The sequence below is a fragment of the Salvia miltiorrhiza genome, chromosome 8, assembly GCF_028751815.1.
Source record: "Salvia miltiorrhiza cultivar Shanhuang (shh) chromosome 8, IMPLAD_Smil_shh, whole genome shotgun sequence".
Taxonomy (NCBI): Eukaryota; Viridiplantae; Streptophyta; class Magnoliopsida; order Lamiales; family Lamiaceae; genus Salvia; species Salvia miltiorrhiza.
In genome coordinates this window covers 14,013,634-14,033,786 of record NC_080394.1, presented here as the reverse complement: position 1 = coordinate 14,033,786, position 20,153 = coordinate 14,013,634, and the positions used below count along the sequence as shown (strand labels likewise).

Below are 20,153 nucleotides of genomic sequence, written 5' to 3'. Positions count from 1 at the left end.
TCTACAGATCTATTATAAGCATTGGGATCTATATGATCCCATTCCTATATATATATATAACTAACACTTTTAAGAGATAAAAGTTTAACTAATATTTTAATTGGACAAATAGAAAAAAATATTATGAATAAATATTTGTATACTCTGGATTAGATGAAATAAATAACAAACAAAAAAATAAAATAAAAATTATAAAAATAGTAAAGCGATTTTGACGAAAAAATATAGTATTTTACTATTTCTGAAAAATGATTCTCCATGCACACACATATATATGTTCAGATGGGATCCTCTGTCCCAGAATATAGTGTGTACCACTCTTCATTTCTTTATTTTATAAATTGTTATTTATAAAAATAAAAATTAATATTATATTATAAATTCTAATTAATATTTATCATTGAAAAATTAAAATTTAAAAATTTATATACCCTAACTTTGAATTAATGAACCCAAATAATCTATTATTAAATCAAATAAATATAAAAAAATAATCATAAACCCTAAAATGGATGAGTGAACCCTTGTTAATTATCTTTATATGATATAATTTTTCAAAAAAAAATCTTTATATGATATAAAAGCATAATAAATTAAAATTGAATAAAAAATAATTTAATTTTATAACATAATAATAGTGGTACACGGTGGTATACAGTATATTTTGGGATAGAGGATCTCATTTAATATATGTTCCCCTTTTGGTTAAGAAAACCAAGATTTTATTATCTAAACAGGAGTATACAAATTACAAACTTTAATTCTAGATCAAAAATTTCTTTAGAAAGATATAAATACGACATTTTTATCAGACTTCGACTACCATTTATGGGCGAAAATGGATCACAGACTAAAAATGGAAGTATTCCTTAAATAGTTAATGTTGGATCGTAATCTTAGTATTGCAAAACCAGCCACCAGTTTCCCTCTCACTCTAAAACAAACTTTATTTCTCTTGGCCCATTCTCTCTCTCTCTCGCCTTGGCCTACTCTCTCGCATTCTCTATTCTCACGTAGCACTGACAATATTATGTAATCAGTGTCTCTCTCTCCTTTCTTCCGCCGGATTCTTGACGACGCAGATTTCCCTCACCGGAAATTCGACCCCGCCGTCAATGGGTCGTGATTTCCGCATTTCCGTCAGCCACCACAGCGCCCCCTCCTCTCCCCGCCCCTTGGCGTCTCCTATCAGCCACCGGCCTCCCATACCCGACCTCTCATCGCCCTTCAGCGCGATCGAAGGCCTCGAACGTGATGAGCTCCGTGAGGCGGCCTATGAAGTCTTCTTCACGGCGTGTCGGTCGTCGCCGGGGTTCGGCGGCCGGAGCGCCCTCTCCTACTACAATTCTTCTGTCGACACTGCCGACCCCTATGGGGCCTGCCCCGGCTCTCCGGGGAAGCACAACGGCGTAGGAATGGCCGTCAGTAGCCGTGTGAAGCGGGCTTTGGGGCTGAAGATGCTCAAACGATCGCCGTCGTCTCGCCGGACCAACTCTTGCGGGGCAGTGCCCATGCCCACGTCCCCCAGCTCATCGGCGCCCGGGCCGTCGAGCCCAAGGTTCGGCTTCACGGTGCCGCATGCATCGAGGACGAGGCGGCCGCTAACATCGGCTGAGATTATGCGGCAGCAGATGAAGGTGACTGAGCAGAGCGATAATAGGCTGCGGAAAACTCTTATGAGGACTCTAGTTGGCCAAGTACGTATTCAAAGTGTTGCATGCATGCCTGCTTTTTTTCTTTTTTCTTTTCAAAGTCTAACTGGTGGTCATATTTAGATGGGGCGGCGGGCGGAGACCATAATTCTCCCCTTGGAGCTGCTCCGCCACTTAAAACCGTCGGAATTCAACGACGCAAACGAGTACCACATGTGGCAGAGGCGACAACTCAAAATTCTAGAGGCGGGACTAGTACTACACCCTTCAATCCCGCTAGACAAAATGGACGCCTTCTCCATAAAGTTCAAAGAGATTATAGAAGCTTCGGAGCATAAGGCGATCGACACCGGCAAGAACTCGGCTATCATGAGAGCCCTGTGCAACTGCGTCGTGTCGCTAGCGTGGCGGAGCCCCGACGGCGGCAGCACGGACGTGTGCCACTGGGCGGACGGCTACCCTCTGAATGTTCACATCTACACGGCGCTGCTGGCATCCATCTTCGACTCCAAGGAAGAGACGATGGTGTTGGACGAAGTGGATGAGTTGATCGAGCTGATGAAGAAGACGTGGTCCACTTTGGGAATCAACAGATCCATTCACCACCTCTGCTTCACTTGGGTCCTCTTCGAGCAGTTCGTGGCCACTGGCCAAGTCGAGCCTGATCTCCTCGGTGCATCTTTCGCCATGCTCACTGAGGTTGCTAGTGATGCTAAGAAATCCGATCGAGATCCTTACTATCTCAAAATGCTTGCGCAAGGTCTCAATTCCATGAAGAAGTGGACGGAGGCTAGACTGCTTGATTATCACGAGAATTTCAATAGAGAAACAGTTGGCCTAATGGAGAATATGCTTCCTTTGCTCTTCTCCGTTACCAAGATATTAGAAGAGGATGTGCCAGCTTACGTTGCTTCCGCCCAAGAGAAGGGAGAAAACGCCGATGAATCCACTGGAAATCGAGTTGATCATTACATCCGATCGTCGCTCAAGAATGCATTCGACAAGGTTTGCAAATAATTTTTAATTAATATGTATATATTGAATTGACAATTAATTAATTCAATGGTTGTTGTGTGCGAATTGGAAAAAAAGATGGTGGAAGATGCAGACGCAGGTGAGTTGATCAGGAACGGTGAAGCGCAGGAGGCAAGCGAGCTGCTAATGAAGCTAGCTCGAAAAACAGAAGAGTTGGCCATGAAGGAGAAAGATATATTTAGCCCTCTTCTGAAAAGATGGCATCCAATCGCGGCGGGAGTTGCGGCTGTGACGTTGCACACCTGCTATGGGGGATTGTTGAAGCAATTCTTGGCCGGAAAATCGCCGCTCTTGAATGAGACCGTGATCGTGCTACAAAGGGCCGGGAAGCTGGAGAAGAGTCTAGTGCAGCTGGTGGTGGAGGATTCTGTCGAGTGCGAGGACGGAGGCAAGGCCATTGTGAGGGAGATGGTTCCTTATGAAGTGGAGACCATCATACATAAACAGATGAAGCAGTGGATTCAAGATAGATTGCAGAAAGGGAAGGAGCATATCTTGAGAGCAAAGCAAACTGAAGTAATTAATTAAATTAAAGCTAGCTTTTAAGTACTTGTCTCCATCTTTCTAGCTAGAAACGTTTGATGGAATATTTTTGCTTAATTGCAGACATGGAATCCCAAGTCAAAACACGAACCCCACGCTTATTCAGCTGTAGAGGTGGTCTCCTTCGCTAAGGAAGCCATCGAGAATTTCTTCGACATTCCCATCACCATAACCGAGAGCTCATTCCATTATCTCATCGAAGGCTTGCAAAACATCTTCCGCGAATACATCGCATTCGTTGCCTCATGCGGTAAGATGTGAATGCCAGCTTCCTCGTGCCTCATTTCATCAGACAATCAATCTTGTTGTTGGTGTATGTAGGAACGAAGCAGAACTACATGCCCACACTTCCTCCACTAACGCGGTGCAGCCGCGACTCAAAGTTCTTGAAGCTCTGGAAAAGGGCTGCATGTAGCGTCGGAGTGGAGGATCTCAACCAGATCTTGTCGGGCGGCGATGGCGACCGTCTCCGCCCCACCACAAGCCGCGGAACGCAGCGTCTCTACATAAGGCTCAACACCTTGCACTACCTTGTCACCCAACTGCAATCACTCGACAAATTAGTCTCCATGTCACCCAAAGTTCTTCCCAACAAAAGCCTCTCCTCTAAAAAAAAAACATCATCCAGCTCCTCATACTTCAATACTAGCTTATCGACACTGCAGCTCGCCTGCCATCACGTGTCGGAGGTGGCCGCGTACCGCCTCATATTCCTCGACTCCAACTCTGTTCTCTATGGCAGCCTCTACATCGGGGGCGTGGGAAACACACGCATCAATCCGGCTCTCAGAGTGTTGAAGCAGAACCTCACCCTTCTCTGCGCCATAGTCACCGAGAGAGCTCAGCCCACGGCTCTCAAGGAAGTGATGAAGGCATGCTTCGAGTCATTTCTCATGGTGCTTCTTGCGGGAGGCAACAACAGGATGTTCTGCCGGCTGGATCACCCGGCCATCGAGGAGGATTTCGACCACCTCAAGCGCTTGTTCTGCACGTGCGGTGAGGGTCTAATAGTGGAGGATGTTGTAGAGAGGGAATCTGAGGTGGTGCAGGGTGTGGTGGCGCTCATGGGGCAGTCAACGGAGCAATTAGTCGAGGATTTCAGCAGCGTCGCTAGTGAAACATGTGGACTAGGCGGCGTGGGGCAGAAGATCCCCATGCCGCCTACAACGGGAAGGTGGAACCGCTCTGATCCCAACACCATACTGAGGGTGCTCTGTGCTAGGAAAGATAAAGCTGCCAATCATTTTCTTAAGAAAACCTTTCAGTTGGCTAAGAGGGGGAATGGCATTAGGATTATTTGAAATCTGCATTCTTTAATTTAATTAAAACAAACAAACTGTTAGAGGGATAAATGTAAATAAGATTTGCTTTACTGAATATTTTTATGTACTTTTGTAGTGGTATGTCGAGAGAAAGATAGAGGTTGGGAGATTTTTGTCTTCTTTTTTTGATCACCAAAACTATATCTTTGTCAGGATCTATATACGTAGTTGGTGAGACTAGAAAGAGGGTTTTCATTTTTTTACCCCTTTGTAAGCTTTTGATCCAATCTTGTATATTTCAGTTTTTGTCTCAATCATACAGTGTGAATATGTAATGCAGAATAAAACACGAAAAGAAAAAAAATACATGTTTGTTAATTCGTCCCTGTATCTGAAACATGGTGTCTGGATCCCTCCAGTTGTTGTCTAAGAAGGCTAATGGAATCGGAGACCTCTGCCTTGTACACATAATACCTGACGACAATGAGGAAGAAGATGAAGTTGAGGAGGTTCAAGATGGCGAAAAAGGCGTAGTAATAATCGAGATGAGACGCATTGAGGTTGTTCCTTATCCACCCCTGATTATCGTCCCCTCGGGTGATCCTGGTGACAGTGGAAAGCAGGAAGCTACTGATGAAGTTTCCTGCTCCGAGGCTGGTGGTGGAGTAAGACGTCCCCAAACTCTTCATGCTCTCTGGCGCCTGATCGTAGAAGAACTCAATCTTAGCCACCTCCAAAAACGCATCGGCAGTTCCCATTAACACAAACTGCGGCAGCAGCACGAAGATGGATAAGGGGACTTGTTTTCCGTTGTCGACAAGGCCGTTTGCTCTGGCGACTTGGAGCCTGTGCCTCTCGGTTAGCCAGGCGACTACCATGATGACGATGTGGAAGATCATGCCGATGCCCATCCTCTGCAGGAGGCTGATCCCTCTTGGGTTGTTGCTCCATTTCCGGACGACTTTCACGAAGAAGCGGTCGTATAGCACCACGGAGATGAGCATCGACAGGGTCACGAATCCGGCTAGGCTTGCCGGAGGGATCACGAAGCTGCCGATGTTTCTGTTCAGGGTTGTGCCCTGCTTCACGAAGAGGGTGCCTATTTGAGCTATCATCGTGCTTGGCACGAATGTGGCTATCAGAATGGGGATCATTCTTAGCATTTGTTTTGTTTCTTCTACTTGAGTCACAGGGCATAGCCGCCACGGGCTGCTTGACTTGCTTTTCACACATGCTTTGTTCAGAAATCTGCATCAATTCATCACAACTCATCATCAAACTACAATTTATCAATTTCGATTTAATACCTTATTTTAAACACATTTTTAAAAGAAATTTCAATACTAACATCACTTTTTGATTTGTAGCAAAAAAAAAAAAAATCACATCCAATTTTTTTTTACAATTGATAAAATGTGGTAACATGATTTTGTTCCGCTTTGACAATAAATTCGGAGAGGCACATTGTTGGATCTTGAAACAAAATTATACCATGATATTTGTTAGGTTGTCAAAAACTTTGGAGCATGACTATTTTCCTACAAATAAAAATAGGATAATTATTGAAATATTATATGAAGCGTGTTTAAAATCAAAATTGAATTAAAATTGGTGTGTGTGTGTGTGTGTTTTTTTTGTGGAATAAGCCCTAAAGAAATTGTCGAGACGTTTCAATTTTGAAAAAAAAAAATTAAAAAAAAAAATAAACGACTTCAGTTATGAGCACAAACCTCAATGTAGGCGTGGAATCAATCCGGTATTTGCCTTTCTTAGCATAAACCTCCGAATCAAGCTCAAAGAGGTCCTTGGAATCAGTAGGGACGGAGATGGTCCAATTTCGGAAGGCAGCGACGATGACCCTAGCCATCTTGGTGAAGGGACTGCCCGTGGGTAGCTTGTGCCTATAGAAGGGGGTTCCCGCCAAAAATATAAGAATGGAAATGGCAAGCCCAATAGTAGGGAGCCCATAACCAAGACTCCATCCCACATTATCTTGGATGTACACCAATACTGTGTTTGCAAATAGTGTCCCGAAAAATATGCTGAACATCCACCAGTTGAAGAAGGACAGCTTGTGGGCCTTCTCTTTCGGCTCGAACTCGTCGAACTGATCCGCACCGATCGTCGAGATATTGGGCTTCGTGCCGCCGGTGCCCAACGCCAACGTGTAGAGTGCCCCAAAGAAAACACCCACTTGGAGAGCTGTGGGCTTCTTGCAATTCACCCCACTTGGATCCGAACATGGGCCGGGCTTTAGTGGATGGATTGATACGGCTATAGTTAGGAGGGACATCCCCTGTTTATATATATATTATGCTTAATTAATGTTTTTTTCAGAAGAAAATGGTTAAATTATGCTAAAACCATAACTTTTTACATTAGTTATTTGGATGTATATGTCTCAAACTAATACTGGTCAATTTTCAATTGAATTGATCTGTCATGACCAATATGTGCGTACACATGAATAATTAATCGACAATTAGCACAAATAATTACTGTTTTTAAACAAGAATATCAAACAAATATCAATGATAATGGTTTCTGAGACCAGAAGATTGAAAGAAAAAGGAAAGGAATCATAGCACTTTTTTCTTTTACATGATCGATGTGGAGTATTAAAATACTGTTTGAAGAGATATAGAAAGAAATGGCCCAGTGGAGTGGCAAGTATTGTCAAGTAATATGGGCAGTTCCAATTGAAAATGTTATGTTTCGGTGAATGCACATCATATTTATTAATTGTTTAATTACCCTCAAAGTATTTCATATTTATTGTTTAATTATTTAGATTAATACTATAAAAAAAAACAGTATAACTGTATAACTATTTTTAATACCTAAAAGTATTTCATAATTAAGTAAAAGACACCCCCGCCCGTTTCGTTAAATGTATAATATTTTAGTTAGGTTAGATTTTGACATATGATAGCTCAATGTTAGAAATATGTCCATTTAATTGGTTGTGCATCGTAACTATTTTATTAGACATCGTTTAATTGTTTTAATAATAAAGTGATCAATTTCTTTTAATAAAGTACAATATTAATATAGTTTATAAAATTAAAATTTTGTGCATTGAGAGAAATCCTATTGTTGCTTTATATAGTACGACAAGTTGCGAGGGACTTTATATAACTAAATAAATGAACACTCGATCTAATAACAGCGGTCAGCACAAATTATGTATTCCCTAGTCCCTACTTATATAATTATTAATGCATAATAATGATTCATAGAGTAAATTATTGCACATAATGATTCCCTAAATAGCCACATTGTGGTCACCCACAATTCACTTAAATAGAAAGAAAAAAAATTATTTAACTTATATTTTAAAATAAAAATAAGATTTAGTTATTTTATTGTATTCTTTATATTGTAGTTATTTTTTTATAATTTTTTTGTAACTTTTTATTTTTATTAAAAAATAAATTAAAAATAAAAGTTCTAAAAAAAATTACAAAAAAATAACTATAATGTAGAAAATACAATAAAATAATTAAATCTTATTTTTATTTTAAAAAATAAATTAAACAAATTGAAAATTTTCCTATTAAACTAAATTGTGGGTGACCACAACGTGGCTGCATAGATTTATTGTATATCGAAACTAGTATTATTTGAGCAACTGACATTGATAAATTCGAGACATCCAGCTAGCTGTTGACTCCGAAGTCAACATAATTTAATCTTTCTAACCTATATAATAACTATAATCCAAAGACTAATAAAAATTTCCTACTCGAAACCCATGACTGCACTCAACCTATAATAAATCACTAATGCTTCCAACATAAGTCGTTCACATTTTACTATTGGTCAAGATAATATAACGTATTAGTCGCAGAGAGTTACGTGATAGCAACCTTACACTTATAATACTTGAGCAAAAGGAAAAAAAAAATGACTTACATAATTATACCATTGAATTAGTTTTTATTTTTATTTTTCTTCTAATACACGTGTAAGGGAACATACCGAAAAATAGATTCCGCAAGCAATGAGGAAAGTCCAATAACGACCCAAGAGCGCGTCAGCTATGTAGGCGCCGAGCACTGGAGTCATCCAAATGGTTCCGACCCAATTGGTGACGTTGTTGGCCGACTCGACTGTGCCCTGATGTAGTTTCTTGGTCAAGTATATGAAGAGATTCGTGGATATACCGTAGTAAGCCATCCGCTCAAACACTTCGTACACTGCATATCATTAACATTATAATTAAATTCAGGGGATCGAGTCATCACGAGGAAAATGGAGAATAATTATTGATCTTTAAAAAAAAACAATTAAATTAGGTCCATCTATCGAGGCGTCAATATTTAAATTTGTATGATCTGTTTTTCATAATTGCCTGTTGGTTGGGTAGGCTTAATAAATAGCTATAAATTATTAGCAGCTTTGTGTAACCGTTATTTTTGATTAATTAATGATCACAAAATGAGATCATGTAAAGATAGGTTTTAGCTACCAATTAATTGACCGATCAAAAGATCTGAGTCACCTTTGAAAAATCAAAACAAGATTTAGTTTCTTGTCGATTTCATTTAGCAAGAAAAATGCAATAACATGCATGCCATCCAACCTAACTTGAGGAACTTCATGCTATAAAAAGATTCATGGCGTGCATAAGTCAAATAAAATGCGTGCAAAAAAGAAATTAGATCAGCACGTGCAATCTTTAATTAATCTCACTTTTAATTTAGTGTCCCCATTTACCACTATTAATTTTTTCTTCAATTTCAATTCTCGTATTCCAGTTTTATTTTAAAATGTCAGTTAATAATTTATTGTCCATTAATAAGGAAGGATATATAAATTTTTAAACTTCAATTTATAATAATTAAAATTCAAATAATTTAATAGCAATAAAACATGTACATTAATTAAATATCCAACAATGGTCCCGAACTTGGGGACTAGTTGTCTGTTACCAGAAATCCAAAACCTGGAAATGCATGGTTGAGTAAAAGAATCTTATCAAATAAAGCGTTGAAACAACATACAACTTGAAAAAGATTTCACACCAATATCTTAGAATGCAGGTAACTAATCAAGCAGTGGAAAAAGAAACAAGATGAGATGATATGTAGATCTGAGGTAGAAGAGAATATTACCAACGACGAAGAAGCAAGCAGTCCATCCACCCCTCTTTGATCTAAGAACTGGATTTCCTTTGAGATCAACTGTTCCATCTTCTGTGTATCCATCTTCCATTTTCAACCTCAGTCACTTTTTTCTGCTACCTTCACTAATGTGTCTCAACCCTCACCCTTTTATTGGCGTCTACTCACCAATATTTTGTTCGTTAGGACAACAATTTTATTGGAGGCAGCTTTTATTGAAATATTAAAAGTTTAAATCAATCTTTCTCAATAAAGAAAACGAAATACATAGTTTGAAAAAAAAAAGGATATTGGAATTGTGGGGGCTAAATATATCAACATACACACTTCACATAGTCAAATTGCAAGAACCGTTGAAATTTATATACCAGTTGCGTTGTTCATGCCATGCCTTTGACTATTATACTGATATATAGGTCGTATTCCTTCTAGATAATTCATTTTTTCTTTAGTACAACAAGTAATCTATTATATAATGAAATAAGCCACCTGCATACAGATGGATCTCTACACCACACAAAGAATGAAAAAGTAATTGCACGCAGGCGGGACCATTACTCACACAAAGGTGCAAAAATTACATCAATACAAGCGGAGGTGAGAATAAACATAGGATATCTCACAAAAATCAGTCTTTAAAAATGTCTTAATTTTAAGACTTAAGTTAGACTTCATCGGTGATAATTCATTTTTCTTATTTCAATAATTTGTGCTGAAGTCCCCTAATTATATTTTTTTTTCATTTTATTGATTTGCTGCGATAGGCGTATCCAATTTTAAATTTGCTTATAGGGAGAATCAAAATTTGCAGTAGATGCGTCTCAATAATACTCGTCCGAGAGAGTGGCGCGCCGTATATTTATATATTATGGTCCTATGGAGTATTGGTTTTTATGGATGAGATTCCTCTTTCTTTTTATTTTTATTTTTTAAATTAAAGAAGACGTCGTAGAAATAAGCATCTTATTATTTATTTATTTTGGACAAAAAAAGATCATAATTATTTGTATAATGTGATATTGGATTGGGTTAACATAAAAATTAAAGTAAGTATATTGAAGAAAATGAGAATTAAATTAATTTTGTAAATGTAATACACATAATTTTTGTTATATTTTATAACGATTGTATTTGTGTTTTTATAGTATTTCTCATCTTTCTGTATTATATCAAAACTAAGTTATTGAAATCATACATATATAATACTCCATGAAGATGAAAATATAAAATTACAAATAAATACAATTTTAACAACGTTTATACATTTGTGGTGTGTTTGCTTTTAAGTCGAGGGAGGGATAAGCTACATTTACCGCCTTATACTTCGTTTGCTTTGATATATAAAAAAATTCGGGCCTTATCATTTGGGAAATGGATAATTTTATACCTAATAAAGGATGGTATAATTTTATACCACCTTATAAAGAGTGGATAAATATATTATCCTTCAAACTAAATAAGATATAACAAATGTAGTTCTCACTTTAAGTGATAAGTTTATATTTTATTATAGGGGTAATTGCCTGTAAATTCCTAACGTTTACACGGAATTGGTTTTTGCACCTATTTTTATTTTTCTTCTTTTAAATACCTAATCTTTCGTTTTTGTCTCAAATTTGTCCGATCACCGGTTTTTTCTTACGCCGGCGCCGGAAATGCCACTGTGGCAGCCGGAATCGCTGATTTGGCAGCCAGAATTGACACCTAAGTATATATTTGACATGTGGAATAAAATTAAACAAAAAAAAGAAAAATAATTGACATGTGGAAATAACCCCCCCCCCCCCAAATCGTCTTCTTCCTCCTCTCCTTCCCCCATCCGGCGCCCGCCGCCCCCTCTCTTTCCTTCCCCCACCATCTGCCGCCGCCTCCTCTCCTTCCTTCCCCCACCATCTGCCGTCGCCACCTCCCCCATCTACACCTCGGTGCCACCAGTTTCCCCTTTCTCGAAACTTCGTCGCCTTCCTCCAGATCTATATCGCTGCAGTGAGAATTAGGGATCTGTTGGGATTGAAGGGAGGTTTCAGAGGGAGATAATAAGGTTGAAGTCGGTGGTGGGTTTGTGGCGGCGAGAGGTTTTAGATCTATATCGCTACGGTGGAGGTTTCAGATCTACTGTCCCTGTGAGCACTGTAGGGGAAGGAGGAGAGATGCAGCTGGCTGAAGGGGGCGGCGATGGCGGCGGCGGTAGGGTGTGCACTGCGGCGAAATTGACACAGTTTTTGAAGCTTCGAATTCGGCTGTAGCAATTTCAGTAGCTTCTTGCTACCATGTTTCACCTGTGTCATTGTGTACGTGTGTGATTGTGTGAGAGGGTCGCAGGGGCAGCGGCGATGGGCCACGGTAGGGGCATCGGCGACGAGTGTGGGAGGGGGTGCCGGGATCTGGGAATGAGGGATGGGTAGACGGGGCGGTGGTGGCGGCAGCAGCGGCGGCAGAGGTGGGAGCTATGTTTCATAGAGGTGAGGGAATCGCCGGTAGAGGGTGCGGCTGAGACTGAGCTCGCCGGTGGCGCGCGAATCGCCGGTGGTGTGTGGCTGGAGACGGTGGTGGCAGCAGCGGCGGCAGAGGGTGGTAGAGCTGGGTGGGGGAAGGGGAAGACTATGGGTGGGGTGGGGAATATGATGACATAGATTTTTTTTTTTATTTTTTTTTTATTTTTTTTAATTCCACATGTCATGAATAGGCTATGTGTTAATTTCCGGCTGCCAAATCAGCGATTCCGGCTGCCACAGTGGCATTTCCGGCACCGGCGTAAGAAAAAACCGATGATTGGACAAATTTGAGACAAAAACGAAAGGTTAGGTATTTAAAAGAAGAAAAATAAAAATAGGTGCAAAAACCAATTCCGTGTAAACGTTAGGAATTTACAGGCAATTACCCCTTTATTATATTATCCCTTTATTTAGAGGGATAAAAAGCAAACACACCCTTGTGAAGCTTTTATTTAATTGAGTTTAGTGGAGGGAACCGTGAGCACCAATCTTAACCCACAATTTTGTTTATTTAATTGAACCGCGCATGTTTTTTATTTTTTATTTTTGTGAATAAATAAATTTCATTACTCTAAAATGATCCAATAAGAGTAGGTTCGTAATTATCACAAGAAGAAATTAAGTTGAAAAAGCAAAGAAACACAGCTAAAAAAAATAATTAAAAAACTTATAAAAGCTTACACACTCAAAACATGTAGAGCGAGATGAGCTTTATCAAAACTTTACAAAAATCCCGCACAAGAAACATTAGTTTATTCTTTATCTATAATTATTATAGAATCTTTTGTTAAAAAAACACACTTAACTCTCAGTAGTATTTGTATGTGTTTGTGTGATGGTATAGTTAATGTGAAAGACCAAAAGTCTTAATGTCTTGTATTCACACAGTCTTTAAAATTATTTTATCGTCAATCAAACCCTCTCAATAATATCTTAACATCTTAAACAAAGCTACTACTAGTTTGTTGCAACTTTTATGTAAAGTTTCTATAGTTTCCAAGATTTATTTCCTAGCTTATACTTCTTAATTCCCTCCCATTTAACATGACATCTTTGTTATTTTGGGTTGTCCCATTATAACTGACTTGTTCTGAAAAATAAAATTCTTTTGTCTCACAAAAACACTACAAACAAATAAGGGATTACCGGCGGCGATTACCGCCGGTAAAAAAGGGGCGGCCGCCGGCGATTCCATTACCGGCGGCAATTACCGCCGGTAAAAGTTGTAGGTTCCACCACTTTCTATTGTATCCTTTAATCACCTTACTTCATATAATAATTATGCTCAAAAGTAAGGAGTCATACTTAGTGGGACGGATGAAGTATTATATTTTGAAACGAAAAATACATATAAATTTGTTAATTACCTCTGTTCTCATATGTTTATAAGATTGCCAAGATTTTTTTTTTTTTTTTAGTTTCAAGTTTTAATAAATCTATGCAGCTGTATTATGGTTGCCCACAAAGTAATTAAATAAAAAAAATAATTATTTTATTATATTGTAATTATTTCGACATGTTCAATACAAGTTTGGTCTAATCATATTTCTGAACTTATATAAGAACGGCAGGTTGAGATTCGGTATTCAAAAAACTAAAGAAAGACAGAGTTTGCAATTAATACCCAATTTAGTTAATTAAGTGGCAAAGCGTATGGACAAAATATACAATATACAAATAAATTAGAAGTCAATCCTTATCCCAAATAGATCATATTGTATTCATCAAAAAGGATACTTCGTCTCAATTGCTGTTGGACAATTTTCAGCATTATCTTCATTTATTTGACCTTTATTATTTAGAGGCAAGAAAACCAAAATCCCAATTGGAAGTTGTGGGTAGGGATGTCAATCGGGTCAATCCATCGGATTTGGGGACAGTCCTATCAGGTTACGGGTTAATCGGGTGCGGGCTAATCGGGTTGGGAATTTTTTTGGGTTATAAATCTCCAACCCTAATCCTAAACGTTCGGATTTCGGGATGAGCTAATCGGCTTAAAGGCGTAAAAATAAAATATTCGTTTGTATTTTTGTTATTTTTAATGATCTAATGTATAATGTATAAAATATACATAGAAATCAAAGATATAAATTATATAGCAAGCATTGAATGCAAAAATATGAGATATTGTAAAAAAACATCAAGATTACATAACATATAAAATAAGTTGGCAACAATAAAATGTTCAATTTTGTTAAAGAAAAAATAATAAAATATCCAACAATAATTTGAACTCATAGAACCAAAGCATCTCAAAAAGAAAGAAAAGTGAAATAATGAGACTTTATAATATTTTATTATTTTTTTATTTTTATATCTAAATATTCTAAGTTAAGTACTCGGGTTAGTTGGGTCGACCCTATCGGGTGTCGGGTTAATCGGGGGTTGAAAATATTCAACCCTAACCCTCTCGAATGGCGGGTTAATCGGACCAACCTACGAATTTCAGACTAAATTGACATTCCTAGTTGCGAGCGGACGACAAATATAAAGGCTATTAAGGTGATCCAATTATCACATCATGCATCTATATTAGAATCTCAATTGTTTGGAATAAATTGAATTAGCCAAAGCTGAGACACGGAGAAAAAAATTGATGAAGAGATCTTAGGTTTCAACCTCACTTAAATATTGATTGTACCGGTTAATTTATAGATACAATTTACAAGGATTCATTTGATATTTTTCTATTAGACGGAGTGGGCCGCAACTGAGGTTTTATTTATTAACTAGAAATTTCACACCGCATGAGACGTGATGTAATCGTAATTATCATAAAACATCTTTTTATATAAATTTTGTTTTACTTAATCTCATAAAAATCAATGTGAAATAAAATAATTTAAATAAATAAGAATGAATTAATATAAAAATATTTTAAAAATTAAAAAAATATATATATAGGGATGTATCATGGGATCTAAGCGTAGAGCAGCTTCAGTGGGGGTGCGAAGGAGGCAGATCAATGCGAGTTGGAGGTCGCACCGCGTGCTTGTAACACCCCGATAATTTAGATTTATTTTATAAGTTTAATTAATAGTATTTTCTTGTATAGCTTATTTTTTTAAAATAATTACATGATACATATAGATATGCACCATTAATTTTATCTAGATTATTATTATTATTATTATTATTATTATTATTATTATTATTATTATTATTATTTTGTTTCCTATTAGAACTAGAACTCTTTTAAGACTACTATAAATATGGGATCTATTTTCAAACCCTAAAACAGACGGACACACTAATTAATTAGGGTTTTAGAGAGCAGAGAGGGCCAGAAACGTGTAGGCAGTTTCTCCCTTGGGACTTTCATAGAACGTTGTCCATCCAACGGTGAAAGCTGAGCGGGATACAATTCAGAAGATCTGAGCTGGAGTCAAATTTTCGCAGGAAATCAAGTTCTGGCAGTTTCGGGAGAACGGCCATAACTTCCTCCACAGAACTCCGATTCAAGCGAAACAGGCGGCCACGGAAATCTCTCTCGAAGACGAAGAAGTCGTATATCTGGGCAAAATACGATTTGAGGACGTTTGAGGCTTCAAACGAAGGCTTGAAGCTAACTGGTCTGTTCAGCTGCGATTTTGACGAATTCTTCTGAATTCTTCAGGTGCGGCGATTAAGACCTTCATTCCGGATTTGATTTTTAGTCTCAAATTTAAGGTGAGAGATTTTACGCTTATTCATATGGTTATATATGTTTTTATTATCGCGTTGATTGCTTGTTTACGTGCGTCTTATGACTATGTTGTTATGTGCGATCATGGGACCTAAGCCATTGATCTATGTTATGTGCGATCATGGGACCTAAGCCATTGATCTATGTTGATAAGTTGATCATGGGACCTAAGCCATTGATCTATGTATGTATTTGGTCATGGGACTTAAGCCATCGACTCAAACTATGATTATGTTTGTCAAGGGGCTCCAGTCTCTTGGCGTATGTTTACAAGTATGATAACGTGATTTGATTATATATGTGATGTATATGAATATTTTGTTATGTTCCTCACTGAGTATATTTTCAATATGCTCACCCCTTTTCTTTTCAGTTTTGCAGTTTCAGAGTTGAAGTGGCCATGGAAGTGGAGAATGACTAGGGATAAGGATTTTACATTGAACATTTTAGTTGAACTTATTAAGTTTTATTTTATTTTTATGATACTACTTTAGTTTTGGCAAATTGATTTCTAAATTAGTTTAAATTTTAATAGTCAAAGAAGTTTTATTTTTATCTATTAGTTCTTTAAATTTTGGATTTCAAAGTTTATGAAAATTGGGGTATCAGAGCGGGTCTACATATGTAACACCCCAATTTAAAAAAAAAAAATTATTTTACATAGTGGTATCAGAGCGGGTCTACATATGTAACACCCCAATTTTCATAAACTTTGCAATCCAAAATTTAAAGAACTAATAGATAAAAATAAAACTTCTTTGACTATTAAAATTTAAAAAAACTTAATAAGTTCAACTAAAATGTTCAATGTAAAATCCTTATCCCTAGTCATTCTCCACTTCCATGGCCACTTCGACTCTGAAACTGCAAAACTGAAAAGATAAGGGGTGAGCATATTGAAAATATACTCAGTGAGGAACATAACAAAATATTCATATACATCACATATATAATCAAATCATGTTATTATACTTGTAAACATACGCCAAGAGACCGGAGCCCCTTGACAAACATAATCATAGTTTGAGTCGATGGCTTAAGTCCCATGACCAAACACATACATAGATCAATGGCTTAGGTCCCATGATCGCACATAACATAGATCAATGGCTTAGGTCCCATGATCGCACATAACAACATAGTCATAAGACGCACGTAAACAAGCAATCAACGCGATAATAAAAACATATATAACCATATGAATAAGCGTAAAATCTCTCACCTTAAATTTGAGACTAAAAATCAAATCCGGAATGAAGGTCTTAATCGCCGCACCTGAAGAATTCAGAAGAATTCGTCAAAATCGCAGTTGAACAGACCAGTTAGCTTCAAGCCTTCGTTTGAAGCCTCAAACGTCCTCAAATCGTATTTTGCCCAGAAATACGACTTCTTCGTCTTCGAGAGAGATTTCCGTGGCCGCCTGTTTCGCTTGAATCGGAGTTCTGCGGAGGAAGTTATGGCTGTTCTCCCGAAACTGCCAGAACTTGATTTCCTGCGAAAATTTGACTTCAGCTCAGATCTTCTGAACTGTATCCCGCTCAGCTTTCACCGTTGGATGGACAACGTTCTATGAAAGTCCCAAGGGAGAAACTGCCTACACGTTTCTGGCCCTCTCTGCTCTCTAAAACCCTAATTAATTAGTGTGTCCGTCTGTTTTAGGGTTTGAAAATAGATCCCATATTTATACTAGTCTTAAAAGAGTTCTAGTTCTAATAGGAAACAAAATAATAATAATAATAATAATAATAATAATAATAATAATAATAATAATAATAATAATAATAATAATAATAATAATAATAATAATAATAATAATAATAATAATAATAATCTAGATAAAATTAATGGTGCATATCTATATGTATCATGTAATTATTTAAAAAAATAAGCTATACAAGAAAATACTAGTGACCCGCTACGGTGCGACATCGGGTTGAAGGAGTGATCCGGGGTGGGGGGGGAATATGTGTTGCGCATGTAATACACGCGCGATACTTAAAAAAAATTGAAAATGGCTGAAAGAGAGAGTGTTGCAGGGGAAATGAGGGAAAGAGAAGGGGGAGGTCGGGTGGGGAAGAAAGAAAAAAAAGGGAAAAGAAGGGGGGAGTTGGGGGGGGGGGGTAGGGCTTTTAATTTTTATTTTAATTTTTATTTTTTGTTCCTTTTTTAAAAAATCCTAGCAATTTTTTTTCCTTTTTTAATTTTCACCTAATTTTTAATTTTGTAATATTAAATTTTTAACTTTTTCATAGTTTTTTTAGTTATTTAAATTATGTATTTTTTTTAATTATTCAAATTATGTAGTTTTTTATTTTTAATGTAATGTTTAATTTTAATTTCAATGAAAATTAAACAATTTAGCAAAAACGTATTGAAATTGGTATTTTGGTGGAAATGAGGATTTTAGCAAAAGCATAATGTTATACATAGGTGAGAGCATATAATTCTTCAAAATCGAAAAGCCGAATCGAATTAAACTAAAAAATGGTTATTTTAATTTGACTAAAACCATTTTCAGTAATATATCGAATATGAATACTTTTTTATCGAATTATCGATGATCGAATTATATATATATATATATATATATATATTATTTATTTTCTCAGCATTTAAACTTTACTATGACCTTACCTAAACACCTATACAAAGCATATTTTGTGTTAGCTTGTTTTATTATTTGTTAAAAAATTGAAAATTGAAACTTTGGATGATATCGAGTATTGTTGTGTTTTAGGGTAATGATGTAGAGTAAAATTTTGAAGTAGCCAAAATGAAGCATAAAACACAATTTATAGCCACACATTGAAAAAACACAAATTTTGGCCATTTTTATAGCTTTGGGACGTTTTTGCCCTTAATTGGGCGGACTGGGTAGGGTCAGGAGCGCGGGTCGCGTGCCGGGTAGGATCAGGCACGCGGGTCGAGTTAGGCACTTATGGCACTATTAGTGTCATAAGTGCCAACGAAATTTTTTTTTTACTCCCCCTGCCCTGTCTACCCCCCAGACCCCCGACCCCACCCACCCCCAAGCCAAAAAAATTTACTATATTATTTTATTTTATGGCACTTATGGCACTATTGTGCCAACGAAATTTTTTTTTACTCCCCCTACCCTGTCTACCCCCCAGACCCCCGACCCCACCCACCCCACCCACCCCCAAGCCAAAAAGTTTTACTTTATTATTTTATTTTATGGCACTTATGCCATAAGTGCCAACGAAAATCCAAAATAAAATAAAGTAAATTGGTCTTTTTAGCACTTATGGCACTATTAGTGCTATAAGTGCCAAACATGCAGAACAAATATAGAAACAACAGCATCATCTAAACCCTAAGGGCGCGTTTGGTGCACTGGTATAGTTAGGATTAGCTTATGTATCCAGCATTAAACTCATGTTTGGTGTTCTTAACGCGCATTCAAAATGGCCCGGTAAATTGTTGAGGCCCGGCCTCAAAACACTATTCACTCCCGTTTCTTTATACCGCACCCCCCCTCCGATAATGCAAACTGTGCTCTACAGTAAAATCACGTGTGCCTGTTTTGCCCTTTGATTTTCGCTTTTGAAAATTAACAATTCGATTGCCCCGCTCATTTATCAAATCACTCAGAAATTCGGCTCTTCATTAGGGCGCGGGGGAGAACAGCATCAACATAGCTGAAGATCTACGGTAAGCCATTGGAGTTGATTTCCCGGTTAAATCAGAGCTATTTTTTTACGTTTCTTCTCTTTCGCAAAAAACGGAATGCCCGGTGGTTCTAGGTTTTTGGAAATTATTTTTACAAACTTACAATTTGTCATTGGGGTTAAGTTATTCCGGCGAGTTTGGTCGAATATAGTTTGAATTGGGTTTACTGTGCATTCACTTCCATGCGAGCGCAAGTAAATGTTAATTTCCCCGCAATTTTTTTTACCCAGTGGGTTCTAGGGTTGTATTCTGTAATCTGTTAATTTTCATTAGTTTTGGGGTTCTCTTTGCACAATATTCTTAATTGCGCTCAACTAATACACCTTTTTTGTGGGGGTTTGCTCGATTTTGACAAACAATTGGTAGGGTTGTATTCTGTATATGGAATGCAGATGCTGAAACCCCAGAATCTTTGGTGATTAATTGTGGGTTTCTATGTATGTAGCAGTAGTACCGATTGGAGACGATTTCTGGGGTCCCCTGCTCTCACAGACTCACGCGAGCTCTAACAACCCATTCAGGCAAGTAACCTTTCTCAATTGTGGTTGCATTCTAGTTGGTGCTAAGTTCTATGTTTTTGCAAATTGTTATATGATGGCAGTGCGTTGACATTGATCCCGAATTGGTATTAAATGCTTCAGTAACTTAAATTATGGTTGAGAATG

General features: G+C 37.5%; 2 protein-coding genes across 2 annotated transcripts; one reads left to right on the top strand and one right to left on the bottom strand.

Annotated features, from left to right (window-relative positions):
• The first annotated feature begins 962 nt into the window (after window positions 1–962).
• On the top strand, window positions 963–4,806 carry LOC131001221 (protein unc-13 homolog). Its single transcript, XM_057927547.1, has 5 exons — window positions 963–1,697; window positions 1,776–2,657; window positions 2,745–3,203; window positions 3,294–3,480; window positions 3,552–4,806. The coding sequence occupies exons 1-5, from the start codon at window positions 1,116–1,118 to the stop codon at window positions 4,529–4,531; spliced, it is 3,090 nt and encodes a 1,029-aa protein (XP_057783530.1). The 5' UTR covers window positions 963–1,115; the 3' UTR covers window positions 4,532–4,806.
• Window positions 4,725–9,997, bottom strand: LOC131001222 (protein NRT1/ PTR FAMILY 5.2-like). The gene is made up of 4 exons (XM_057927548.1): window positions 9,610–9,997; window positions 8,474–8,691; window positions 6,223–6,788; window positions 4,725–5,740 (listed from the first exon to the last, which is right to left on the bottom strand). Exons 1-4 carry the CDS (start codon window positions 9,707–9,709, stop codon window positions 4,867–4,869), a joined length of 1,758 nt encoding a protein of 585 aa, XP_057783531.1. The 5' UTR covers window positions 9,710–9,997; the 3' UTR covers window positions 4,725–4,866.
• Window positions 9,998–20,153: the final 10,156 nt, after the last annotated feature.